A 27,697-nucleotide genomic window follows, 5' to 3' on the forward strand; every position below is an offset into this window, starting at 1 on the left:
GCGATTCTATTTACGGTATGAAAACTGCAAAGAATACAACTGATAACGGTGAAGAAGGCTTTCCTCTCTGGTTCTGCCGCTACACCGCCAGCTGGACAAACACCCCTGGTGAGGCCTCAGCTCCTGGGCCTCCGTGGAGTTAGAAAAAAAGGCTCCACATTTTTTGTCATATTTTTTTATAATTATGGTAATGAAATTCTGGTTGATGATGATAGTAATAATAATAATAATAATAATAATAATAATAATAATAATAATAATAATAATAATAATAATAATAATAATAATGATAATAATAAAATAATATCATAATTGTACTTTCCATAACAGTTGGAATGTATTTGATCATTGTAACTGCACTAATACTAAACAGGTCTGGAAGAGTCGTGAAATTTACCTCCACACACTTGCTTGTCGCTCCTCACCAATGGTCCTTCCTGCGGCGCCCCACCCAGGCTCCCCCCGCCTACACCACCAACACCAAACCGTGGAAGCCGCGACTCTTCTGGTCCAGCAGCGACGTCACCAGGCAGCGGAGGCGGTCGGCGTCTGGTGGTGGCGAGTCAGGGACAGTGGCAGGCGGGTGTCCCTCGATGACCCCTTGACCCTGTTCGCCGCCTTTCGGAACCTTTCCTGAACCCCGAAGGATGACAGTGACGGGGCCGGAGTGGTCGCTGAAGGCTTCTCGTAATACTTGCTGCAGTGACGCGATGGTTGGTGGGAGACATTGTGAACTCTGACCTTGCAGGGTGACTAGTAAGGTTACTGGACCTATGGCTTTATTGATATTAGCTGCGGCAGTCTTTATGTGTTCTGGAAGTGTGTCTATAGTGGTGGCGTTGGTTATAGAGATCAAGGAGGCAGGAGAAGGCACTGGGGCGTCATAGCTACAGGAGAAGACGAGCTCCTTACAATACTCTCTGATTGCACCGTCGAGCAAGGCGAACACACGCGCACACTCTTCGCTGCACATTAGGGGGTCGTTGAGGGGGCGGACGGAGGATGATGGAGCGGCTTGTGCGGTGTGGTGTGCGTGGGAGGCGAGTGTCCTACAGACCAGCGAGGTGGTGCGGGTGAGGCGAGGCAGGAGGATGCGTGCCACCTCCAGGTCCTTCTCCTCCGTCACCTAGGCTCGGGTACACAGAGGAAAGTGAAAGCTTGAGGTATGCGGGAACTGTCGTTTGTCACGCAGTTTTTTGTCTCATCATATAGTGCATGAAAGGGACATACAAAAGTTATCTACATCAGAGAAATAAACCATAGACACGTACTTATAACATTGGTAAGTCCCAGAAAGAACTCCTCAAATGCTACTTTTTTTTTTGGAGGGGGAGGTCAGAACGAAAAAAAAAATGAGCACATACAATACATAGTCTCCTTCACCATGTATACATCACAGTTTCATAAGGATATGTGTGTGTGTGTGTGTGTGTGTGTGTGTGTGTGTGTGTGTGTGTGTGTGTGTGTGTGTGTGTGTGTGTGTGTGTGTGTGTGTGTGTGTGTGTCACGTCACGTACCTTCCAGAGGTGTGCAGTCCCCGGCACCAGCTTGGCCTTCGCCCCCGCGTGCCGCAGGGCCAAGGCCAGACACTCCGTCCCGTGGTCCGCCTCCTCGTCGCTACACCTGAACACATATCTTTACCTTTACCCCAAGCATCGTACGTGACAACTAAGGCTCCCAGGTCATTTATTCCTTCCTTCAACTTTGCAGGCGCACACACCAACGCACATACACAAAAAATACCTACAAACCACACACGTATTCAATTTCCCTTCCCCATAAACGTAGTATGCTGCTGAAAATATAGACAGAAGCACATATGGCGGAAAAACAGCACTAGGAGAGTAAAAATCCTGCATATGCTATTTGTAAGTGAATACGACAAAGCAAAAATACATAAAAGGCGACACAGAGAAAAGAAGCCGCCTGCATGTTTTCCAGGTGGCGGACGACGCGATGCTTAATCACACACTATAAAAAAAAGCCTAAAAGCGTTTCCTTCCTTACCTGCGATAGGCTTCCCTCAGCACGTCTAGCCTGAAGGCCTGCGGCATCTCAGAGTTGCGGTAAAGACTCCTGACGAGGCTCTCCTGCAGGAAGTCGTCAGGGTCAGGCATCACCACCGTGGACACCAGAGGCCGCACCGCTCCCGCCGCGCCGTGCCGCTCCGCCATCACCGCCACCTGGAGGAGAGATAGCGTAGGAGGAGGGTGAGATCATGTCTACGTTGAATAAAGAGAGATTACTTGAGTGAATGATAGACTGATTGCCCTTTGAAACTACGAAAAAAATAGACTAATATGCAGACTGGCGTACTTTTTAGACTGATAATGCGTTTGAGGTTGTGTATGCCAAATCGATTCCTCATTTACGTGCCCAAAACTTTTCACTTTGCGCTCGCCCTTCTAATACTGGCTACCTGTCTTGCCTGGGCTGACTCAGATAGTAACCTTACTTTTCTCCTAACTCAGATAGTAACCTTACTTTTTTCTCCCATAATACTCATGTCTGCCACTTCAGCCTAAACTCTTCTTTCAACACCCCGTTTCGTTACCTCCTCCCCTGCACCCCTGCCGCTCCCCACTCACCTGAGCCAGGGTGTCGGGGGGGACGAGGGGCCGCGCTCCGTCGTGCACCACCACCACGTCGGGGGGCTCGTCCTCCGCCGCCAGGGCCTCCACCCCCACCCTGATGGATCGGTGTCTGCTGCCTCCACCCTGCAACAAACACGACGTAACACCATAAGGAACACCACTCCATCATGCAGCATCAGGCGAGACTAAAATGACGACAAAAAACAGCGTGCTTATAATAGCCAATTGTAAGGAACCCTCTAAGAAAACACCTTATGCCGGCAGCAGGTAAACACGAGGCCCACGGCAGCTGTTGGGTTTGTTCACGCTCAGTAACGCCAAGACGAGAATCATATGTTCGTCTGATGACTGTTGCGATCCTTTGCGGGTGAGAGATGACAGTGGTGATGGCGTGACAGCATTATTCTAACTCTATAACGATGCGTGGTTTTGGGGAAGTGACATGACGCTTTGTACTAAGAATAAAATCATGGTGCAGGTTGATGTTGATGATGATTATTGCGGCGTTTGGTCTTGGGGGCGAAACCGCAGGGTCATGTGGCGCCGAATAAAATGGTGCAGGTTGAGAAAAACAAAATCTAAGCAGAAGAGGAAAATGCAAACAGCCTTTCATTATAGCGGGTGAAGAATGATGACCGTGATAATGATGTAACAGCATTATTCTAACTTTATAAAGATGTGTGGCTTTGGACAAGTGGAATGACGCTTTGTTTACGGAAAAAATTCACGATGTCTGCTGGGGAAAAAAAATATGAATACAGAGTAGAAAATGAAAAAAGAAATCACGATGTAGGTTGAGAAAAAAAATCAAAGCAGCAGAAGAGAAGAATGCAAACAGTCTTCCATTATTTCAGGACTTAGTTTGAATTACGTAAATATCCTTATAAGTGGCTCAGACATTCTCGCGAGTCTGTTCACCATCTCGTGCATATTCATCCGGCGAGGGTTCGTAAGCTGGACAAACACTGCTGAGGGAGGGACGCTAATTCCTGGAAATTTATATTACTTATTCGTGTCCCCTTCAGCTCCTTTTTGTTAGTATAAGGTCCTCTTCCATGCTAGGTACCGGCTGGCCACTCAAGGACACAGAGCTACGAGTGTTGACCGCCTCATGCACAGTACAAATGAGTCAGCTTCTCTTTGTCTCTCTGGGTCTAGCGGCGTCCTCCTCTCGCGCTTAAACCAACATCATTCATCTCCGCAAAAGGGGACGTGTTTACATTTAAAAACATGAACCACTACTCTTGTCTGTTCTTATAATATTCACCCTCAACTCTTAAAACCGCAAAAGGACAAAAACTGCATGATGAAATGACACACAAAAATTTTGGGGTGAGGAATTATTTTCTGAGAACACAGTGCCACATCATTCTCTACACTGTTGCCACGGCGCCGCAGGTAATGACACTCGAGCCGCTCTATCAGGCTGTGTCGAGTCTGTCAACACCGTGCGCGGGGGGTGACGGCGCCAGACAACAGGATACGGCGGCGTTGAGGAGACCAAGGAGGAGACGAAACAGCCGCGCCGCCGAGGACAAAGAACATGACATCTGTGTGTAATTAAGTGATGCATAGTTTGTCCCCTGAAAATGATATGCTGAGACTTATGTGTTAATTAGCAAATGAAAAAATAACTTTGTAAATTAACACGCCACTCCCCTCCTCGGACACTCAGCGCAGCAACCCCCGCCACCTGTCAAGAGAACGAGGCACTCACGCACGCTGCTTCAGGTGCTGGTTCAGATTTCTGTTGCATCACGGGACTGGCCGCGTCCTGGGTGACTAATCTGATTCAGTATCACTACGTCACTGATATAAGAGGGCTAAGCTCCATTTCCTCTGGTGCACGTGCTTTTATATTGCGTAAGTGGCAATGAAAACGTTACAAGTATATGATATAACTTAACTTTTCCTTCACTCCACGACATGAAAATATGGTTTGGGGAAGGATAGCGACTCACACAGCAGGGGTTATTACATTGCGGTGAGCTTTACGAATTTGTGTGGAACGCGTTCTGACTTACAAAACCCATCAGGTCATCATCCGGTGCAGCTGTTGTATCCGTGACCTGAAGGGAATGTGGCGCTGCACGCGTTAACGGACTGGCGAACACGTCACCCCGGCTTGGAGTTCCGGGTGTGTCTTATTTCCCCTTTAGGGCCACCATAAGGGAATGTTTTCAAATCAGAGCTAAATAATTTTTGTCACATGTCACCTACACACGCACCCCACGTGAGCTGGTGATCCTCGGTGGGTTGCTCTCTCCAAAATAAATGACTGATGCTGAAAACGCGAATCTCTCTCCCGATGTGGTGGTTTAGTGTCTGTTGCGGAGTGAATATCGGCTGCCGGACATGAGAGAAAATTGAATAACAAGTCCAACTCTAGAGGTTTCCCAGGTCTTCATATTAATCAGGGGTTGTACCTTTTTGGTCAAACATTATTCTTATTTAATTTTCAACGGCTTTTCAGTCGGGAACACACTTTATCTCGACATTTATGGGCAGCGCGACAAAGGAAAGTCGTACTAAATGTCGGACTTCATCCTCCTCCCCCTCACGACCCTCATTACTCACGTGGACGACCTTGACCTTGGTGAGCCCCGCCGCACGCACCACGCCAGTCATCCTCGCCAGGTCATCCGCCACCACCACCACCTGCGACACCCACGCCACCTTCTGCAGCGCCTCCAGGCAGTAAATCACCAAGGGTCGCCCACACACCTGCCAACGGCCCGCAAGTTGAGGTTAGGACATTGAATACATCACTTCGCCGTCAGTAACTCCTTCAGGAAGCAAATATAAAGTAAACTCGTCTTTCTAATTCTCCAACCATAAGAAGAACCTGAACTGAACTTAATGATATTGCAAGCTATGTCAAATTAGATTATATATTTTCCCCTTTAGCTTAATAGTTTGCAGGACACTGAAAACTGTTGCCATTTAGAGATGTTAGAGATCTATACGTAGAAGTTGGATGGATATATATATATATATATATATATATATATATATATCTATATATATATATATATAGAGAGAGAGAGAGAGAGAGAGAGAGAGAGAGAGAATAATTACCTCCATATACTGCTTGGGGGTTTCGCCTCCCATCCGCTCGCTGCTCCCCGCCGCAGGCACCACGGCCGCCACCCGACCCTGGGGCAGCTCTCCGCGGGGCAGGGGCTCTCCGGGCGGGGCGGCGACAGGCGAGCGGCGGCGTGGCACGGTGGCCTGCTCGTCTATCTGCAAGTGGAGGAAACAGTTACGGAAAATCTCTTCATATTTATTTTCATCGGTAGTAATGGAAAGCAAGGTCTTGGGTATTCTCAGATGTCTACGGCTCTCACATCAACAATCTCCAAAGCACAAGAAAAGCAGATGAATCGGGTTCTAACGAGTGTTTTTTCACGTTCATGTTACAGAAGACTCTCTCTCTCCCATTATTGTCATCTCAATATTAGTCCATCCTTTCGGTTATTGTTTATTTATAGTTCAGTATGTGTTGTGTTATCCTCTCTCTCTCTCTCTCTCTCTCTCTCTCTCTCTCTCTCTCTCTCTCTCTCTCTCTCTCTCTCTCTCTCTCTCTTGCGGCCTAAGGAAATCCGATATAGAATGCCACCTTCACCGACAGCCTTCCTTCCTCACTCCTACTTTCCCTAGACTCCTTCCTTCCCGTCCCTCGCCTTGCCTCACCTCCCCGCCGATGCACCTGGCTGGCGGCGACCCACCTCCCGCCACCTGAGCCCGTGGGAGCCTGACACCTGATGCGCCCCCCCTGCCCCCCTCTGGCTCTCTCCGTATCACTTGCTCAAAAAGGCATTAGTGGTGAAAGGGAGGACACAGCGGTATACAGTATTCGTCTACATGTTATTCGTTTTGTGTGTTTGTGTATATTTCTGGTATCCTGTGTTTATTATTAAGAGTGTGACTGTTTCCATTATTCCCATTGTTGTTGTTACTCCGGTCAGTTTGAGAGAGAGAGAGAGAGAGAGAGAGAGAGAGAGAGAGAGGTAAGAAAAAATATATATAAGTTAAGAAAAGGAATGAAGAATGGAGGAAGCGAGAAGGCGGATCGGCAGGTCAAATTTATTCGCTCGTAAATAAGATTGACAATGAGCAAAATAAATAAGCCCGACGCACGTGATCGATAAATTGCAATTACACAAAACTTATTGGTATCACGGTTGCATGAATAATGGTAACGAGGATGATGATGATGATGTTGATGATAACGATGATGATAATATATTTTTTTACCGTATTTTTTGTTTTTTTTTACAGCAAAGGAGACAAATCAAGGGCTTAAAAAAAAAGAAAATAATGAAAAAAAAAGCCCGTTACTTACTGCCCCTAAAAAGATTTGAGACGAAAGGCTACAAGGAAAAACAAAATCATAATAAAAAAATATGAAAAATGCTGCTCAAAGGTAACAACAACAACAACAAGAAAATAAACAAAAAAGAAGACACACACAAAAAAAATTAATGTTGTTATTTGGGGAGGTTGTGTTGGTGGTCATTTGTGTTATTTATTATATTATAGATTTTGTGGTTGTTATTATCGTTTTCAGACGGTAGAAAATGAAGGGATTCACATATACTCTCTCTCTCTCTCTCTCTCTCTCTCTCTCTCTCTCTCTCTCTCTCTCTCTCTCTCTCTCCAAGTCAAAAGTCCTCCGATGCTCTTTGAAAGCGTTGAAGTCAGAGGAAGGAAAGAGGAAGCGCTGATGACGATGACGATGATGGAGATGATGATAATGATAATGATGGTGATGATGATGACAGTGATGGTGGTGGTGATGGCGGTGTCACTGTGTTAATGGAGGTGGTGGGGAGCGCCTGCCAGCTGCCACCCACTCCCACGCCCCCGCCACCTGGCCGCCCACCCCGGGGTCACCTGCCCAGGTAAGTGAGGAGGTAGGTGAAGGTGAAGCGACCCAGTTAATTAAGGAAGCTTCAATTGTTCTTTTTTTTATCTTTTTGGTTAGTGTGGTTATGTGGGCAGATGGTTGGGTTAAGAGGGAGGGAGGGAAGGGGAGGAAAGGGGAGGAGAGAGAGAGAGAGAGAGAGAGAGAGAGAGAGAGAGAGAATGGTAATAATCCGAATCCTTTAAGTTTCTATCGTCTAATAACGACAATAACAATATCAATAATAAATCAAATAATAACAGCCAACACAACATCCAACAACAACATCAACAACAACAGTATTTCCTTTTACAGTCTCGGCGTAAAAAAAAAGAAAAAGGAAATGAAAAGATGACGGACGTGGCGGGGACATGAGCATCAACAGCGACGCAACACAGTCTTAACAACACAATACAACCGCGCACGAACTCAAGATGAATAGTAACTCGCAAACTCTCTCTCTCTCTCTCTCTCTCTCTCTCTCTCTCTCTCTCTCTCTCTCTCTCTCTCGGGAATAACCAGAATAACCACTTCACTCATCTCTTAACAAGGTGAGTGATTTTATGGACGGCAAAAGGTAGGTTCAGAGCAAACGAAGGCCGCCTCACCAAATTAAAATACCTGCACCCACCATAACTAACTCTCAATGGGCCGAGAGGAAAAAAGAAGATATAATAAGAGGCATATATGTGCATTTTCTTCATCAGCTCCTCACGCCTGACTGGCCCGAGGTGTGTAATGGAGCGGGGCGGAGCAGGGCACAAAAGGACATGAGAAGAAGGGAGGCACTGCTCGCACAACATCCGTCTCTTAGTCACACTCGGTTGGGCTGACAGGGAGAGTTTATGGGGAAGATTACACTCATGATGAAGGGCTGGCGGGTGAGGGGGGCCGGGGAGCAGAGGAAGACGAGGAGGTAGAGGAGGAGGGACTTGTTTTAAACCGTCAGCCTCCACCGCGGGTCTTAAATGCCCTCACTTTCTCCATCGTGCCTTAAAATTTAGTCACTGCACGTCAACACTACAAAAAATGTCTGGCCGTTCCGTTTCGTCTGACCACCGCACCGTCGGCCTGGCCTCGGCGGCGGGCAGGGCGGCGAATTAACTTTTACTTGTCGTCACCGTGAGATTATTATTTCCGAGCGGCGTGGCACTCACTTTCCCAGCGCCTCCCACTCGCCCCCACTCACTCCAACTCGTGCACCCACTCAAGCCACTCCCATACCAGACCAGGTGGCGCAAATAAGGAGAGAGGGAGAGGGAGGGAAGGGCACTAATTACCAGAAGCCACCAAGCACAGGTGTTCGGCCCCGGGGGTAGAGGTCAGACACCTGCTCGTTCTAAGCCCCGACAGGTGCTCCGATATAATTGCTCCACAACAAGAAGTTATTAAAACCCTACCCGGGAGGACAGGACCCAGCGTGTTCGAGGGCACGGTCAGGTAACACAAGGAAAAAGGGGTAAAAATGCGATCACCTTCCGGCGGATTTCGGGAGGACTGAAGCTTCTTTCCTTTGGCTGTTATGTCTGCCACGTGTTGCTCATCGGTGCCTGCGTGAGGAGGGTACACGGGTTTGCCTTTAGTCCGGGTACGGTGGAGGGCCAGGGAGAGAGGAGGAGGGCGGTGAGTCACTGGTGGCGTGCAGAATTGGCAGAATACTCAAGGCTGCTGACGAGGCGGTGGGCGAAGGGTAAGGGAGAGGGAGGTGTCAACGTATAAACAAGGCTCGTTTCCTCTCTCTCTCTCTCTCTCTCTCTCTCTCTCTCTCTCTCTCACACACACACACACACACACACACACACACACACACACGGCCCTCCATGCACAAGGACACACACCCTCATGATGCAGGGCGCAGCGAGCCATGATAACAGGATGGTTCGTCAGCGGGACAACCTGACGCCTTGGAATTACCCTCTAATTGCACGATATAAGTCCCGACGGCTGTGAAATTAGTAATGCTGCCTTCGACCATCAGCTTATAATGGCAAAGGCCCTCAGGTGCCCCCTCAGAGGATTACTCTTGACCCTGTGCTGACCCCTCACGCTGGCCAGCCGTCACCCAGCCACCTGACCCTAGCTGCTCCTCGCCCCTCAGTCACCCCTCCTCCCCCCCTCCCCCCACGCATCCCTTCGCCCCAGGACGCGCCCACCTGTACTCTTATGTCACTGCTTCTCGTAATTACACGGCGCGCTCAAGGAAAAGGAGTTATCGGGGAGAAAGTCGCAACGGGTGGGGTGAGGTTGAGTTGAGAGGGTCTGGCGGGTTTTGGGTGGAAATATTTTACAGTGAATTTTCTATTTCAGACATTTTCTCTCTCTCTCTCTCTCTCTCTCTCTCTCTCTCTCTCTCTCTCTCTCTCTCTCTCTCTCCTTTTTTTTCTATCTCTTCTCTTTCCTCGCAAGTTTATCCTTTCTCCCCTTTACTTCCCTCCCCATAATCTCTCTCTCTCTCTCTCTCTCTCTCTCTCTCTCTCTCTCTCTCTCTCTCTCTCTCTCTCTCTCTCGTTTTTTCTATCTCTTCTCTTTCCTCCCAAGTTTATCCTTTCTCCTCTCTCTCTCTCTCTCTCTCTCTCTCTCTCTCTCTCTCTCTCTCTCTCTCTCTCTCTCTCTCTCTCTCTCTCTCTCTCTCTCTCTCTCTCTCTCTCTCTCTCTCTCTCTCTCTCTCTCTCTCTCTCTCTCTCTCTCTCTCTCTCTCTCTCTCTCTCTCTCTCTAATTTATCAGCAATGTTAAGTACGGAACAACTTTTTTCCTGCAAGTCTCCCCTCCCCAGGTCACCAAATCATCTCAGGCCATCCCCTTCAATCTCCCTCAGGTCATACCCTCAGCAGGTCATCGCTTCAGCCAAGGTTGACCCCCTCCCCCCTCCGAAGCTAGTGAGGCCCGACAGGTCATTTCGGGTCACTTCCTCCCCATGGCGTTGCGTCAGTTCAACTTGACGCTTCGCCCTCAGGCGCCTTCCTAGTGGGTCACGGCGTCACGGTCAGGTCACAAGAGCTAGATCACAAAAATGTATCTTCCACTCTCCATCTCTTAAGGGTGAAGCGCAGAGGAGGAAGGGAGGGAGTAAAGGGAGGGGGGAGGTCCTCTTCCTCCTCATCTTGCTCCTCTTTCTCCCTTCCGTCATAGAGCAAGTCCAGCCACAAGAGATACATCACAAAAATATATCTCCCACTCTCCATCTCTATCTCTCAGGGGTGAAGCGCACAGGAGGGAGGGAAAAAGGGGGAGCATGTCCTCTCTCTCTCGTCTTGCTCCTCTTTCTTCCACCCGTCATAGAACAAGTCCAGTCACAAGCACAAGAGATAGATCACACAAAAAAATATCTCCCACTCTCCATCTCCATCTCTCAGGGGGTGAAGTGGACAGGAGGGAGGGAATAAGGGAGGGCATGTCCCCTTCCCTCTTTCGTCTTGCTCCTCTTCCTCCCTTCCGTCAGAAAGCAAGTCAAGCGCCGCGTCCAGGTCGCCGCCCGCGTGACTCCGCCGTGCCCTCGCGTAACAGCCGTGACTGGGGCCGCCACGCACCTCTGCGCTGCGCCAATTACAGTCGCGCCGCATCTCGCCTGTTCGCGACGCACCTCACATTTAATCATTTTTCGCGCCTTCCTCCGCGGGATTTATTGGCTCGCGGTTTTAGGACCCTGACGCTGGTGGAGGTTTTTATTTTCCCGCAACAAACTGTGTGAGGGAAAAAAGCTTTCTGGTCCAAGCCGCACCAGCCAAGAGCGGGAACCCAGATTTACGATGTAAGCGGCGCCGCTGAGCTGGAGGGGAGGGCGGGAGGAAGAGAGACTTGGGGAAGGAAGGAGGGGAGCTAAGGCGTCGCTGAGAGCAAAGAGAAAAATAATACGTTCTAAAAACAAGAAGATTAATGAGAAGCGTAGATAACACCTTAAATTTAATGCTCGTATGTGCATGTGGTAGGCATGTGTATATATTTACTTATTTATACATACATACATACATACATACACATACACATACACTATCAAGGCCCTGAAATAGACCGAGAGGAAAGATATAATTAAAGCAGAAAGGGAGAAAGAGAAAGAGCAAGAAAAAGGGCGCGGCACACCAAAGTGACAGCTTCGGGCAGGTCAAAGGTATGTGTGTGTGTGTGTGTGTGTGTGTGTGTGTGTGTGTGTGAGAGAGAGAGAGAGAGAGAGAGAGAGAGAGAGAGAGAGAGAGAGAGAGAGCGTTGTGTATGTATGAGTGGATTTGTCGCCAACACGTAGCAACAAGGTCCTCGCCCTCCCTCCCTCACCAAGTTAAGACACGCCGGAGTGAGTCACGGGGAGAGGCCTGCGGGGGAGGCTCCTGTGGGCGGCCCGTGGGAGGACGTCGACGCCCCTGGGGAAGGTAAGGCAAGGTGACTCCCGCGCCCAGGTGTTGAGAGAGAGAGAGAGGGGGGGGGGGGGACATGATTCGAGACACCTACTTCTTTCCATTTGGACGTAAAAGTGACCCAGAGCACGAATTTTAAATGTAAATGTGGAGGGAAGAAAGGAGATAAAGAATGGAGATAAGGAAACAGGGGAGGTAAGACGGGAGAGAGAGAGGGAAGGGAGAAGGAAGGAAGAGGAAGAAGGATACAGCAGGAGGTATACGCTGGAGATAAGGGAAGAAGGGAGGGGAAGAAGGGAAAGGAAAGGTGGAGATATAAGGGAAGATGGGAGGGAGTGGGAAGGAAGAACATAAGAACATAAGAAAACTACAAGAGGCCGGGGAAGAAGGATACAGCAGGAGGTATGCGCTGGAGATAAGGGAAGAGGGAGGGGAAGAAGGGAAAGGAGAGGTGGAGATTATAAGGGAAGTGGGAAGGAAAAACATAAGAACATAAGAACATAGGGGAAACTGCAAGAGGCCGGGGAAGAAGGATACAACAGGAGGTACACGCATGAGGGCAGGGGAGGGGAAGGAAGGGGAAAAGGAGGAAAATAAGGGAGGAGTGAGGGGGAAAGGAGAAGTATGAGAGAAGAGGGGAGGGAGCAGGGATGAAGAGGAAGAACGTGGAGGAAGAAAGAGGGCAAGGGAGGGGAAAAGGAGGAAAATAAGGGAGGAGTGAGGGGAAAGGGAGAAGTATGAGAGAAGAGGGGAGGGAGCAGGGAGGAAGAAAGAGGGCAAGGGAGGGGAAGGAAGGGGAAAAGGAGGGAGATGGAAAGCGACGCCACCTCATCAGAAAGGACGTTGCATCTTCCCATGAGAGGAGGAGGAGGAGGAGGAAAACAAAGTAGACCAGGAGGAATAGGAGGAGAAAAAGTGAAACGCAAAGCCAGGTGTTAATATAGAAGAGGAAAGAAGTGGGAGCCATGACAACTTGTAATAACAGAACCTCCTCTTCCTCTTCCTCTGTCTCCTGCTCCTCCTTTTCCGCCTTTTCCTCCTCCTCCTTCCTGATGCCTACCGTCGCTACGCCCTGCTCGCCACCTGTCTGTATAATTGAGGAAGGAAACGTGTGCAGCAAAACCCATCCAACAGGCGCCGGGCAGAGGGGTAAGCAAGCTGGTGACGCCGCTAGCCACCTGCGAGAGAGAGAGAGAGAGAGAGAGAGAGAGAGAGAGAGAGAGAGAGAGAGAGAGAGATACACTGTGGGTCCAATGAAATGTTTGCTTTATGCCTTTTAACGTGGGTAAGTAGATTGTGTGTGTGTGTGTGTGTGTGTGTGTGTGTGTGTGTGTGTGTGTGTGTGTGTGTGTGTGTGTGTCCTGCCTGTCACACGGGTATCAGAGTGGCGGGCTGGAACACATGGCCTTCCCTTCCTCCCTCCCTCCCCTCCCCTCCCTTCCCTTCCCTTCTCTTCCTCCCGTCTTTCCTCCGACGCCACCATACACTGTCCATAACATATGCCATACCACGAATACCATAACACCATCCTTCACTCCCCCCCCCCTCCCCCCATTCATAGGTCCTTCCTTTCCTCCTCCTCCTCCTCCGCTTCCTGGTCTTCCTCCCCTTACTGACCCTACTTGCCCTTCTTTCCTCCTCTTTCCCCTCTGTTTACGCTCTCTCTCTCTCTCTCTCTCTCTCTCTCTCTCTCTCTCTCTCTCTGAAATTTCTTATGATTCTTCTGTTAGTTTATATTTCCTTCAAGTTAACATTTTCTTTACAAGTTTCATCGTTCATCGTTCGTGTTTGAGCGATTTATATAAAGTTATTGTCATTATTTTTCTCATTATTATTATTGTCATTATTATTTATCACTCTCCTGTGCATACCTCTTATTTTTCAACGGTGATTACTTGACTGATTTATTTTTATTATTTTTATCATTATCATTATTATTATCATTTATTATTTTCCGTTCCACCTCTGCTCCTTTTCAACGGTGATTGCTACCTGTCACCGCCACCTCGTCATTACCTTAGCAACGGTTATCGCACCTGTCCGCCCCTTGCCCTATTAAAAAGGAGCAACCTTCCCTTTTCCTCACCTGTTCATCATCACAGGTGTACGGCACTGCTCACTCACATCCAGGTAGAGGTCGATCATTTCAACACAACTCCGCTTTACGTAAAACTCCACGAAACACCAAACTTCAGAAAGTCACATTTATTTTCATATTTCACGCGTCGACATACTCACCGTGCATATATGGAAGAGAAAGCACGGTATATTGTTACATCCAGGTACAGGTCGATCATTCTCACACGCAACGCCGCCTATCGTGAAACTCCCCAACCTGACAGAATACCAACAAACAACACGTCACATTCAGTCTCATATTTCACGCGTCGACAAACTCCTCGTGCATATATGGAAGTGAAAGTAGGATACGTTATTATGGTGCGGTGGGAAGGCAGTGGTGGAGGGGGGAGGATGAGGGTGACCGGGGTGACTGGTACACACACAAAGCCGACAACGATGACTAACACATGTAACAATAACGTGTCGGAGTGACGATGAAGGAGATTACCGAACGAGGGAGAGTTGATGAGGGCAAATGAGGGTGATGGTGTAGATAGTGTTGCTGGCGGGGTGGAAGGGGCATGGAAGAGGGCGTGAGAAGTTCCATAATGGTGATAGTGGTGATAGTGCCCATGGCGGTGGTGGTGGTGAGGGTGGTGGTGTCTGGTGATGCTGGTGGTGGTGGTGGTGGTGGTGGTGGTGATAAGGCACGGATACAGGTGGGGGGCGGGATGGAATGAAAGAGAGTGAGGTATGGGTGAGATGGAGGGGACGGGGAGGGGGTCGGGTGAGGGAGAGAGAGAGAGGGAGGCTGTGGCATGGTGTCAGGTGTGTGTAAGATGAGTGAAGGGTTCCCTGCCCCCCTTCCTCCCCCTCCCCCCCTTTACCTCCCACCTCGACCCGCATCATGACCGCAGATGTTAATGATACGACAGACCCACCCCGCGGCCCCCTCCTACCCCCCCCTTCCCCTTCAGCCCCTACCCTCTCCCTGCCTCTCACATTCCCTCATTCAAACACTCATTCAGCCCCATGCAAACGCTAAGCAAGACATTTTCTGGCGTAGGACATAATTAAACATATATACATACATTCAGTCACTAATTCCACACACACACGTATAGCCAGACACACACATTCTGCCGTAGGAAACCAGGATGGGATACAGGATACATAGCAGACCTCACACACACACACACACACACACACACACACAGCACACAAACGCCCAGCCACGTCACCTAATTAACCACCTTGTAGCCGCGCCATACAAGGTGTTAGCCCTAATGACACAGTCTGATGATCCTCTCCATTCATCCACTGGGCAATTACCAAGCCTGTGTTTAGCCATATGTCGTCTCTCAAGGCCGAGGAAATAAATGACGCTTCAAGATCTTCCTGTTGCTAGACCCGACGTTCGGTTTGAGAAGGATATGAGCGGTTTTTATTTTTACTTTTATTAAAGAGTCCTACGTCTCATTACTCGACGAAGAGCTAAAATGAATATATGCGATGTTATAAATGTCCCACAGGAAAGGAGGATGCACACTTAAATATAATATGTCTTCAATTGATCGGATGCGAGTGAAAAGTGCGATTGGGAACTTACAAATTAGTGACGGGGAAGAGTTTAAAGTAGGATGTCAGAGGGAGTAGGTTAGGTTAGGACTTAGGTTAAGAACAAGAGGAATGAAGAGCACGGGAAGGTAAGAACGACGAGAGTGAAGAAGAAGTGGGATGTCAGAGGAAGGGATTGGGGGCATGTTAGGTTAGGTTAGGTTAGACAAGGTACAGTAAGAACAAGAAGAGTGAAGAGCAGCGGGAAGGTGAGAACAACGAGAGTGAAAGGCAGGAAAGAGTGAAGAAGTGGAATGTCAGAGGAAGGGATGAGGAGGGATATTAGTTTTGGAAAGCTCAATATTAAGTTAAGTTAGGTTAAGTAAGAACAACGAGAGTAAAGGGCAAGAAAGAGTGAAAAAATAGGCTGTCAGATAGAGGGATGAGAGGGAATACTACTTTTAGGAGCTCAATATTAGGACAAGTTAGGTTACGTTAGGCTGAGGAAAGGAAGAACAAGAAGAGTAAAGAGCAGCGGTAAGGAAAAAACGACGAAAGTGAAGGGCAGCGTATCCGGCTCCTTGTTAAATGCATAACCTCATCGTGGGCTGACGTCGGGAACCCCTGCACATGATTGAACGCCTTGCTTTAACGAACATACACTCCCTGACGCTCCCTGACACGACCACCGGAGATAGAGTATGGAGACGTGTGTGTGTGTGTGTGTGTGTGTGTGTGTGTGTGTGTGCTATCTAACTTCTGCAGACTTTCGACATTTTAAGCCTCCTTGGGACAGCAATCAAGTCGTTATCAAACCTATATATGCAAGATACACAAAACACAGCTGTTGACGCGAGCATGAAGACACAACATTCCCGGCCGTGACATCATCGACAGCAGCAGTCACCTCACCCGAGCTACTGCGGGTCACAGCTGGACGTGTTTACGCAGCTACTCGTGTATCCCGAGTCTTGGTAATGACATTTGCGTCTGTTCCTCATCATGGTTGTCTGCTTAAATACAAGAGAGTTAACTTGAATATAAATGTTAGAAATCTGAATAATGTGAATAGACGGATATCACACAGACATCATAATACAAGAGAGTTAACTTGAATATAAATGTTAGAAATCTGAATAATGTGAATAGACGGATATCACACAGACATCATAATACAAGAGAGTTAACTTGAATATAAATGTTAGAAATCTGAATAATGTGAATAGACGGATATCACACAGACAGCATAAAACGAATTGCTAAGGATGGGATATGCACACACATGCCTTTTTCTTGGTAATGAAATACACATGTTTTATTCAATATGGTTGGCAGCCTAAACATAGACGGCAAAGTCGATGGATCAAAACATGGATATAAACAACGGTAAATCAAGTACTAAACAATGTAAAACGAAATGCTAAGGATGGGCAATGCACTATAGATGCCCTTTGCCTCCGTGGTGACGTAAGAGCGTTTGGCATTTGATGATCCTGTGTGGCAATGCCCTCGTGACCAGGGACACACGGCCGACTGCGACATCCGGGTTAGCACACACGGCACACACGGCTCCCCGCGGGTCACCTGAGATAACACGCTTGTCGGGCCGCCGCGTGGGAGCATCAACACCTGCACGCCGATGTGTTGTGCAGATTTGCCTCCCCCTGAACCGCTTTGGTTACAGGAAACCTTACTGATGATATATCTATACACACACACACACACACACACACACACACACACACACTTGACATCCGGGCGTCACCGCGTCTTCCCGTGACCTCTGACCTACCCCGGGGCAGGTCACCCACCACATGCTGCAGCAGATGCCTACCTGCTGGGGGCCCTACTTTCCCCCTGCCCCTACCACACGCGCCCCTCGACGCCAGGTCTCCTCCTCGCCCCGGAAGCGCCCCGGATGCACTCTCTGCCTGTGGAATTTCCCTCCTTCAAGGTCTCTCTCTCTCTCTCTCTCTCTCTCTCTCTCTCTCTCTCTCTCTCTCTCTCTCAAAATGGAGGAATACTGTTTCATGAATTTTACGTAACGTTGCGCCCACACACACACACACACACACACACCGCTCTTGGCCGCTTCGTGTGTCTTTATTGACATTGGGTTGGTTACGGTGTGTTTACGCAGCGATGATATTGAGTCGATGATTTGAATCTAGGAGGAGGAGGAGGAGGAGGAGGAGGAGGAATAGGAGAAAGAGGAGGATAAAGAGAAGGACGAATCAAAGTTCCTCATTCTTGCAGTAACAAAAAATTGAAGCCTAAAACAAACATACAAAAAAGTATAATGATTTAGCTTGCACGGTATCTATCCCTCTCCTGATATATAGGGTTACAACGTCGCACATAACTTTAACTTACATTCAATACTACTAAAAGCTATAAATAACATAATTATCGCACCTTTCCTTTTCATTTGCAAAGCTCAAGGAATTACTGACGTTTATTGATGATTTCTGCGTCACCCCAAAAATCTCATGTCTACAGGCGCCTCAAGATCAAAGTTAGTGCGCGGCCTCGGCGGGGTTGATCGGGGCATGTGAGGGATGAGAAGCTGGCCACAGAGAGACACGGCTGCAGGTCACGAGTGGAGGACAAACTTGAGGAACGCAGGACGGGGACAAGGGCAGCCGAGGACACGTAAGAAGTCCTCAAGCAAGCGAATGTCTCGGAAATGTGTTGATTAGATATCGAGACGGAAATAAAGGTGAATCAGTCAGTTACAAAAAAAAATACTTAAATGATAAATTCTTACGCAATCGTGGTCTTTTGTAATCATTAGGTTGAAGAGTTGCTTGACGCACATAAGTAACATTACTGACTTTGCCTAATTGTCAGTGCAAGGAGAGGAGGAAAATCGGGATGATTATAAGAAAATTGGAACTGTAAAGAAAAGGGAAGCACAGATAAGCTTTCGGAAATAAGCAAAACACAAAGTTACATTACTATAAATATGCTCTTGCTTTCTCTTCCGCATAAGATAAGAAAGAACTAACAGAATGATAAAATAGCCCGACCAAAGGAAAATTTAATGCTGTAGTCTTTCGATATTCCCGGAAAAAAATACATTAAAAAAACTTGGCTGTAGATATTAAACAAAGCAACATATACACGCATACTAAACACAATAAAATGCTCCATACAAAAATAAACTAACTAATAATGACAAAAAACGAAGATAATATAACGTTCCCCACAAAACTAAACCATATTATTATTATTATTCTAAAGACAAAGAGTGAAGATAAACACAGAAAAATGCTCCCAAGAAAAATACTAATGACTAATGACAAAGTGAAGGTCGATCGTGGGGGATCCTGTCTTGGCGTGTGAGGCGCAGGACCCCCGCGACACAAGGGCGCCTCCCCCGGGACGTCTGCCGCGCCTCAGCTGCTGCACTTGTCGGCAAAGAGGCGCCTTGACCCGCCAGCTGCGTGTGTGTGGGTCGCCGCGCACCCCCAGGGACCCGTGAGTCACACACACACACACACACACACACACACACACACACACACAAACACATATCTTCACCTTAACAGAAACTCGACCTACTGTAACTCACATACATATCCTTTTTTTCTCTCTAATTACGTCTATCTATATACTAATTAGCCTATCTTCTAACCTCTGTAAATGTTATTCTTACCTTAAATTAACAAAAACCAAACCTGCTGTAACTTCAAACACATACACATTTTTTTCACCTTCATTTACCTGTATACGCTAATCATCCCATCTCCTAACCTCTGTAAATATCATTCTCACCTTAAATTAACACATACCTGAGTAACCTGACCTACTGTAACAAACACACTCTCACACACCTATTTCCCCCCTCCACACGCCTCCATCTACCCACTAACTATCCCATCCTCTCCTCCTCTAACTATCTATCAGCATACCCAACTCATACAGTCATCCACGCCCTGAACTATAGAGTCATCAACATTTTCCTACTCTAAACACCCGCCCACACCTTCGTCCTCCTCCTGCCCCTCCTCCTCCTCCTCCTCCTCGTTACCTCTGCAGCGCCTCCTCTATCACGCCTTTTCTTCCTCCCGCACAAACTCTTTTATTGTCGTGTAGTTTTACGAGTCGCAATTTTTATTACTGTGATTACGAGAGAGAGAGAGAGAGAGAGAGAGAGAGAGAGAGAGAGAGAGAGAGAGAGAGAGAGAGAGAGAGAGAGAGAGAGAGAGAGAGAGAATGCTATACATAATCTATTACCTTTACCTGTAACTGAAGCTTCCGACCCCACCCTTCACCCCCCTTCTCTCTCTCTCTCTCTCTCTCTCTCTCTCTCTCTCTCTCTCTCTCTCGGTATATAAAAAAAAAAACCTGACATTTATATCCCGAGATTAATCACGTGACCGCCCTCTGAAAAGGATGCGGAATAATTCACTCCGCCGCCGGCCGCTGATAAATGGAAATAACTGATGCAGATGACGTGACGGACCAGGCGCGCGGACCGACGAAAAAAAATAACTAAATAACTAAACGTTTCTCGATCCAGCAGCACAATGAGAAGGAAAGAAGGGGAGAGGAAAGTAATGAAAAGGCAGAATAGAAGGGAAGAGGAGGAGGAGGAGGAGGAGGAGGAGGAGTTAGAGGTGGCATATGATGTGATTGACTAGGCTCACGGATCAACGATAAAATATATATAAATAACTAAACGTCTTTTGGTCCAGCCACAGCCCAATGAGAGGAGAAGGAAAGCAGGGGAAAGGAAACAGTGAAAAGGGAGGAGAGATGGGAGGTAAAGAGGAGGTAAGGAGGAGGAGGAAGAGGAGGAGAACGTTACAAGCATGAAAATAAACTGTAACAAGGAAGGGGGAGGGAAAAAAGTGAAAAGGGAGGAGAGAAGGGAGGTAAAGAGGAGGTGAGAGGGAGGAGGAATAAGAGGAAGAGGAAGAGAAAGTTACAAGCATGAAAATAAACTGTAACAAGGAAGGGGGAGGGAAAAGAGTGAAAAGGCAGGAGAGAAGGGAGGTAAAGAGGAGGTGAGCAGGAGGAGAAGGAGGAAGAGGAAAAGGAAGAGAAAGTTACAAGCATGAAAATAAACTGTAACAAGGAAGGGGGAGGGAAAAAAGTGAAAAGGGAGGAGAGAAGGGAGGTATGGAGGGGGGAGGTGAGGAGGAGGAGGAAGAGGAAAAGGAGGAGAAAGTTACAAGCAGAGAAATTAACTATGACAAAGAAGGGGAGGGAAAAAAAAGTGAAAGGGCAGGATGAGGGGTAAGTGAAGGGTAGGAAGAGAGGAAGAGCAGGAAGGGAAAGTCACAGGCAGGAAAATAAATTGTAACGAAGAAGGGAAAGGAAAATAATGAAAAGGTAGATGGGAAGGGGGGGGGGGTATGGAGGAGGAAGTGAAGGGTAGGACGAGATGAAGAGCAGGAAGGCAAAGTCACAGGCAGGAAAATAAACCAGCATTAACGGAACACAGAATCATTACCGATCGATTTAGCGGACTGACTTCACTAACTGACTTCACTAACTGACTTACACTTTCCATCCCCCCACGCCCCGCCTCCCCACGCCCTTCCTTCTCTTTACCTCCCTCCTTTCCTCATCCCTCCCTCCCTTACCCCTCCTCCTTACCCACCATCCATCCCTCCCATTCAGTTACACCGCATCAAACTTTCACAGCCAATTCTATGGAGGAGGCAGCGCTCGGGTCCGCTCGGTTGGGCCACAAACAGTCGGGAAGCAACGAGTGTTTTGGTCGGTTACACCACAATGACGACCCGGCCTCCAACGGCATACCTGGGGGAGCGGAGGCCTCAGGTGTGGACGGCAGGCCTCGAGGGTGGGTGTGCTGGGGGTGAGGGTGGGGGTGCGGGGTGTGTTTAAGGGTTGAGGATGGGGTATGGTGGCGTGATAGTGGGGTATTTATATTTTTTTTTACAGCAGAGGAAACAGCTTAAGGGCAAGAAAAAAAAGGAAACAATAATGAAAAAGGAAGGTAGGTGTGTTGGGGGTGTGGATGGGTGTAGAGTGTGTTCTTGATGAGTAAATGAGGTGTAGTGGGTGTGAGAATGGGGTGTGGGGTGTGCCTTAGGGTGAGGATGGAGTGTATTGAGTGCGTTTATGGTTGAATGTGGAGTGCGTTGGGTGTGCGGGGTGTAAGGATGGGGTGTGAGGGTGTGTTTAACGGGTGACTATAGGGTGTAATGTGTGTTTAAGGGTGAGGATGGGATGCGGTGGGAGTGTTTTTAGGGTGAGAGTAGAACATCTTGAGTGAAAGTGAGGCTGGGGTGAGGGCGGGTGAGGGTGTTTTAGGGGTAAGGGTGAGATGACCTTGAATTAGTAAGGGTGTAAAGAAACCAAAGAGTGTGGCGCTTAGGGGAGAAGGGTGAGATGTGTAAGCGGTTAGGGTGCGTTGGGAAGCGGTGGGATGTGTTGGGAAAAGACAGAGGGGTGAAGTCGGGGTGAGAAAGATGCGCCGGGGTGTGAGGTGGTCAATTTTCAGCGTATAGAAGTGGCGTGGGGGTGTAATGGGTGTGTAAGTATCAGGGAACGTGGGGGGTGAGAGGTGAGTGAGGGTGTGTGTGTGGGGGTGTAGGGGAGAAGAATTACATTGGTTGTCTGTCTGAACTGGTTTTGAAGGAACTTTGTGTGAGGGTGATCAAGGGTGTAGGGGCGTCGTAAGGAGGGGAACGTGTGTGTGTGTAGGGGAGAGAGGTGTGGGTGAGGGGTGGGGGGTAAAGGTGGAGAATTATGTGTCTGGGGTGAAGGGGAATAGAGGCGTTCTAAGGAGGGGATTGTGTGTTGGTGGGGAAAGGAAGGGGAAGGGAGGGGAGGGGAGGGGAAGGGAGAAAAGGGAAAGGACAGGGTCGTTGAAGGGGCCGAGAGGAGATGTAAGTACATAACTACATTCCAGAGTCATCGCGTAAACATATTTCATAACCCGAACATAAATATTTGGGAGTGAGTAACTATTATTCTCTACGCGCTGTTCTGAAGGATGGACTGACGGCGCCACCTTGTAAGGACTGCCACGGAGGAAGGAAAGTTGACAGTGAAATTTTCTTACATAACAAAAAAATAATAATAATGTGACAAAAAACCGACAATGGTGGGATTTTTTTTTTTACAGGAGATAGTTCAAAGGGCGGGAAAAAAAGACAACAATAATGAAAAAAAAAGCCCGCTACTTACTGCTCCTGAATAGAGTACAGAGGAGTGGCCATAAAGAGAGGTCAATTTCGGGAGGAGAGGTGTCCAGATAACCTCCTCAAAAAAAAACAAAAAAAAAACAAAAAACAAAAAAAAAAAAAAAAAACAATATCAAATCCGAAGAAAACAAAAACTGTGCTGAACTTTCTGGACAGATATCACTCATTCCTCTAATTTTCTATTCATTAACAAATTCACTTTTTCTTTCAATATCTAAAGCCTAGCACAAGCCGATGAAGACACCCATGACGCAACACCACAACCACCCACCACCCACACTCTTAAGAAAAAAAGAATGACGAAAAAAGGAGTTCACCGCAGCTCATATTTAACCCCAAAATTCATGTTTCGAGTTTCAGCGTCACGAGGATGTTGGGGAGAGGTGTTGGGGGTGTGTGAGCCAGGGGGAGGGTAGGAAGGATGAGTATGGCAGGGGGGTGAAATGGTTTCCAGTTGTCCCACATGGTATGGCAGGCCGGGGTGAAGGGGCCGGGAGGGAGGGACGGCTTTGGGAACATGAGCCGTTGAGGTCTTCTGGATCCACTCAACACATCGGGGGAGCCTCGCTGAGCCTCACCAATGCCAGCTCGATATCGCCTGACACTCCACAACACGCCCACAAGTACAGCGTCAACCTGCCTCCCGCCCACCGCCCGGCACACAGACCCACCTGGTGTGTACGCCCTCGCAGGCCTCGATCCGCCGCCCACTCCGTTATTCCCAGGCCTCGTCGCCGCCCCAGCTGGCTCTCCTCCTCTTTCACGACCGCGGGTGGGTTTGTCCTCACCATCCCGCAGCTAAAAAGGAGATGTGACCCGCGGCACCCCCCGGCAGCTCCTGACCACTGTTGCGGGGCCTTGGCGGCAGTAAAACACGCCCCAACGCAACCACAGGCGGCGGAGCGGCTCCAAACACGACGAACAAGACGAAGCCGCTGTGACGCTCGTAACCAGAGCAGACTTAACATGCTCGCACAAATATTTACGCGGCAATGTTACAACACGAAGAGCAACTCTGTGACGCTCTCATGTGTCACATTCCGCGCAATGTGGCTAGCAGGTGGAAGGAGGGGAAGGAGAGGGCAAAATTTGGTCCACGCCTTGCCCTCCCTTCTCCGGCCATGTCCTCACGGTTCGCAGGGACCTGTTACTTCACCCCTTGAACCATTCCTCCCGCCCAGCCGTGAGTCACTCTCAGGCTCCAGTGAGGCGAACCAGGAAGACCCACGAAGACCACACTGGCGGGCAGCGAGGCCATGTGGAGCGGGGGGGGTCGAGGTCGAGGGAGGGGCAAAGGGGAGAGGACAGAGCTGAGAAACAAGACAACACACAATGGGGGATCTGTAAGGCAGCGGCTTGATCCTTGCGGTGGCCACACAGGCAGGCGCGGGCAGGCCAGGGGACCACGCCAGCCACCCACAGGAAGTCCAACGATGTGCTGAAGGAGCCTTAGGACACCTCTGAGGCTCTGCTCCGGCAAGATAAACACAGAGACTTCAGAATTCCGCATACAAGGCGAGAAGCGTTAAAATAGGGAAGAAAACGATACCAGGGGAGGTTCTCGCCTAAAAATATGAAAAAAAAATTCCTCTCCCCTCCTGGACGGGAGAACAAACACCTGTGAGGCGGGAGGTGGAGATAAGGAGAAATTTAGCGGCTCACATTTCCAACATGATTAAATAAATAAAAGATACGGCGCCTCCACCGCGTTATACTCACCCGGGAATCAACCAAGTGAGCAAAAACACAACTGGCGCCGGGGTGGGGGGGAGGGAGGGAGGCATTTGGTTGTGTCTTTAATTAGCTACAGGAAAACTCCGGGCGCGGATCGGGTTGGCGGTGGGATTAATACTGACGTATCCCTTGCCGTCGGCAGCATTCCGCGCCTCTTCAACTTGCGAGGGCCGCTGACAGAGAGGCACTCAGAGGCGGCCGGCGGGTCTTCCCCTTCACGCCACTCACGCTAACGTGCCGATCTGATCTGAAGTGTGGCGTTAGCTGTGCTGTGGGAAGCCGTTTATAACTTGCGTCAGACATACACCCCTTTATGATACATACTACTGACTATTTTACTATTACTTCTCAACATCCGCCTTGCCGCGCGACGCTGCTCCATCAAGCACTTCCTCTCCCTGCCTCCCACGCCCGTTTTCGTGTCTTATTTAGACAAGGAAACTGGGATGTCGGGTCGACCCTAATTATGCGGGTGCGTCCAGGTGGCGTTCACGTGTGGGTGGCGGCGGGTATTTCAAGGCGCCACTGATGTTTTGTTTACACTCCGTCGCTGGAGGCCCGCCAGATCTGTTGTTTACCTTCCTGCGGCGTTCAGGTGCGGCCCCGGGGCTGGGCTGAGGCAGGGGCGGGTCGGGGCTCGGGGCTTTGGGGCGTGTCTCTCATATTCACACGTGGGAACCCTTGCAGCTGGGGCACAACAGCGGCGCAGCTCATCCATTCGTGCTAAGGCGAGGGATTAAATAAATGCTCGTGTTTCCTCGGGCCGCTACACGCCGCGAGGAGGGATGAAAGCCTCCCCTTCAGGCGGCGCCAGACGGAGCTTCGAGCACCTAAAAAAGAAAAAAAAAAGAAAGAAACGTTTAGGTGTCCTCCTCAACCCAAACACTTTCCTCCCGAGCGAGTGCCGCCGAGGTCTGGCTCTGGTGACACGCTGACCTGACCCCGAATGGCAGCCATGTGTATGCCAGACGAGCTCGAGTGTCCGCGCTGGGGGTGGCCATGTGTTTCGCAGGGATGAACGAGCGAGTTTGCGGGCGGGCGGGCGGGGCGTGCGTGGGTGAACGGTAAGTCTTTCCAACCACAACAACGCAGCACGAGTTTGCTCAGGTGGTTTATGGCTCCACCGCCCACGACAGGAGAGGAAAGGTGATGGAGAGGCACCGAGCAGCCCAGGCCAGACCCGCCCTTACGCCACCCACACCCGCCACCAAGGGCGTGAGGGCGGCGCAGGTGGAGGGCATGGTCGGGGCCACAGGCGAGGGGCTCGACGGTGTGTGGGCGGCGAGCGGTTAGAGGACGCGGGCGGGGACCAGAAGAGCCGGGCGGGAGTCGGGTTACACCATGCACCTGCGACGGCTCCAGCGTGGCGGGGCTTCGGTCTGGCGGCGGGGAAGTGGGGGGAGGCAGGGGGGTGGGCGGCAGCAGGTGCAGCTTGTTAGAGAGTGTGGTGTTGAGGGAGGGCGGAGCTGCGGCGGGGTTAGGGGGGGTGAGGGAGAGCTGAGGGTGAGGGCGTGAGGGAGAGGAAAGCTTGAAGGGAGAGAGCTGCGACAGAGAGAGAGAGAGAGAGAGAGAGAGAGAGAGAGAGAGAGAGAGAGAGAGAGAGAGAGAGAGAGAGAGATGTAATGGATGGCTCCCTCACTCTGGCCTCAACAATAAATTCGCACGCTGAAAATAATAACAGCGAACATTTACAATAATACACTGACCATCTGTGAGCGTGCGTGTGTGTGTATGTTCCGTGTGTGTGTGTGTGTGTGTGTGTGTGTGTGTGTGTGTGTGTGTGTGTAACCGCAGCCAGACCCTGACACAGTAACTCCCTCCACTTGCCGCAAATAAACACAATTCACTCCACATCCTCACCAAGAGTAGCTTCACCAGCGGCAATAATAAATCTCTCGCGTCTCCTTATCACAAAACAATCTTGCCACGTTTTATTTCGGGCACCAGCGCATCAACACTCGAGAGGCCGCTAGGATGGAAGGTATAACAAGCTCTCTCAGGGTGACGCGGCCGAGCGGACAAGACCCCCGAGAGGCTTTCCTTCCGTTGGTCGCCGAGTAAACATCTTCGGCGGTGGGAAGGCGCAGCTGACGGATTCTCGGATACACAGGAATTAATTACCAAAACCTTTCCGTTAAGCTTTCCTCGTCGAGCTGTCACCTACTATCAGACGCCTCCCCCTCCTCTTCCTCCTCCTTTCCTATCTCCTTCACCTCCTCTTCCTCCAACTCGTCCTCTTACTCCTTCTCTCCCACGTCTTATTTTCTTCTTTTCTTCTTCTTTGCTCCTCCTTTTCTTCCTGTTCTTTCTTTTCTCTTTATAGTTCTTGTATTTATTCTTGTTGTTTTGTTACTTACCATCAAACGCCTCCTCCTCCCCTTCTTCTTCCTTTCTCATCTCCTCCTCCTTTCCCATCTCCTCCTCCTCCTCTTCCTTTCCCATCTCCTCCGCCTCCTCTACGCTTTTCCCATGTCTTCTTTTCTTTTCTTTGTTTTTCTTCCTTTACTCCTCCTCCTTCTCCTCCTCTTTCCTTTCTATTTGTAATTTTTATACTTATTCTTGTTCGTACTCTCCTCCTCTTCCTCCTTCTCCTCCTCTGCGCCTTTCCGTTTCTTGTTTTTCTTCTTTTGCTCCTATTCCCTCTCATCCTCCTCTTTATTTTCTATTTGCAATTCTCGTTCTTATTCTTGTTCTTATTCTCCTCCTCCTCCTCCTCTCCTCCTTTCCCTTATCTTCTTGTATTGATTCGTTTCTTCTTTTACTCATTTCTCCTCCTTTTTCTTTTCTATTTGCAATTCTTATACATATTCTTGTTCTTGCTCTCCTCCTCTTCCTCCTCCTTCTCCTCCTGCTTCCTCTAAGGGCGCCACCTGTCGTAATCTGTCAGGCTGGGCGCGAGGGCCAGTCCGTCCCCGGGGCCTATGTGGGTTAGGTAAATATGTTAGCGGGAGAAAAAATAATAATTACATCTGTGAGCTGAGCGTTGTGCGGACAGCAACGTCGTTCTTGTTGGGTTTGAGGTCACGGAGTGTGTGTGTGTGTGTGTGTGTGTGTGTGTGTGTGTGTGTGTTAGGGGCGTGAAAGTGAGGCGGATCAGTGATACTCGAAAATCAACAAGCATGGCAGAGTCTGAGGCAGGTGCAAGGGTGAGAGAGAGAGAGAGAGAGAGAGAGAGAGAGAGAGAGAGAGAGAGAGAGAGAGAGGTGGGGGTGGAAGTGGATGAACGGATGACGCTTATAATGTGGCGTAAATGCAAATAAAAGGAGGAGGAAAAAAAAAGACCAGCGACTGAGCGACGACAAAGTGCAATAAGG

General features: G+C 49.1%; 1 protein-coding gene across 4 annotated transcripts in view; it reads right to left on the minus strand.

Annotated features, from left to right (window-relative positions):
* Positions 1-27,697, minus strand: part of LOC127002111 (D-ribitol-5-phosphate cytidylyltransferase-like) — a 64,378-nt gene continuing 36,681 nt past the window's right edge. For 2 of the 4 annotated variants that reach the window (XM_050867702.1, XM_050867691.1), the window contains exons 2-7: positions 5,673-5,837; positions 5,172-5,318; positions 2,589-2,717; positions 2,008-2,183; positions 1,518-1,623; positions 1-1,126 (exon numbers count right to left, since the gene is read on the minus strand). In XM_050867702.1, coding sequence (XP_050723659.1) covers positions 467-1,126; positions 1,518-1,623; positions 2,008-2,183; positions 2,589-2,717; positions 5,172-5,318; positions 5,673-5,837 — 1,383 coding nt within the window. In that variant the 3' untranslated portion in view covers positions 1-466. Of the gene's footprint in view, positions 1,127-1,517; positions 1,624-2,007; positions 2,184-2,588; positions 2,718-5,171; positions 5,319-5,672; positions 5,838-23,320; positions 24,346-24,368; positions 25,229-27,697 lie in introns of those variants that run through there. The other 2 variants (XM_050867707.1, XM_050867682.1) reach the window with 2 other exon arrangements.

The sequence above is a fragment of the Eriocheir sinensis genome, chromosome 2 (assembly GCF_024679095.1).
Source record: "Eriocheir sinensis breed Jianghai 21 chromosome 2, ASM2467909v1, whole genome shotgun sequence".
NCBI classification, from domain to species: domain Eukaryota; kingdom Metazoa; phylum Arthropoda; class Malacostraca; order Decapoda; family Varunidae; genus Eriocheir; species Eriocheir sinensis.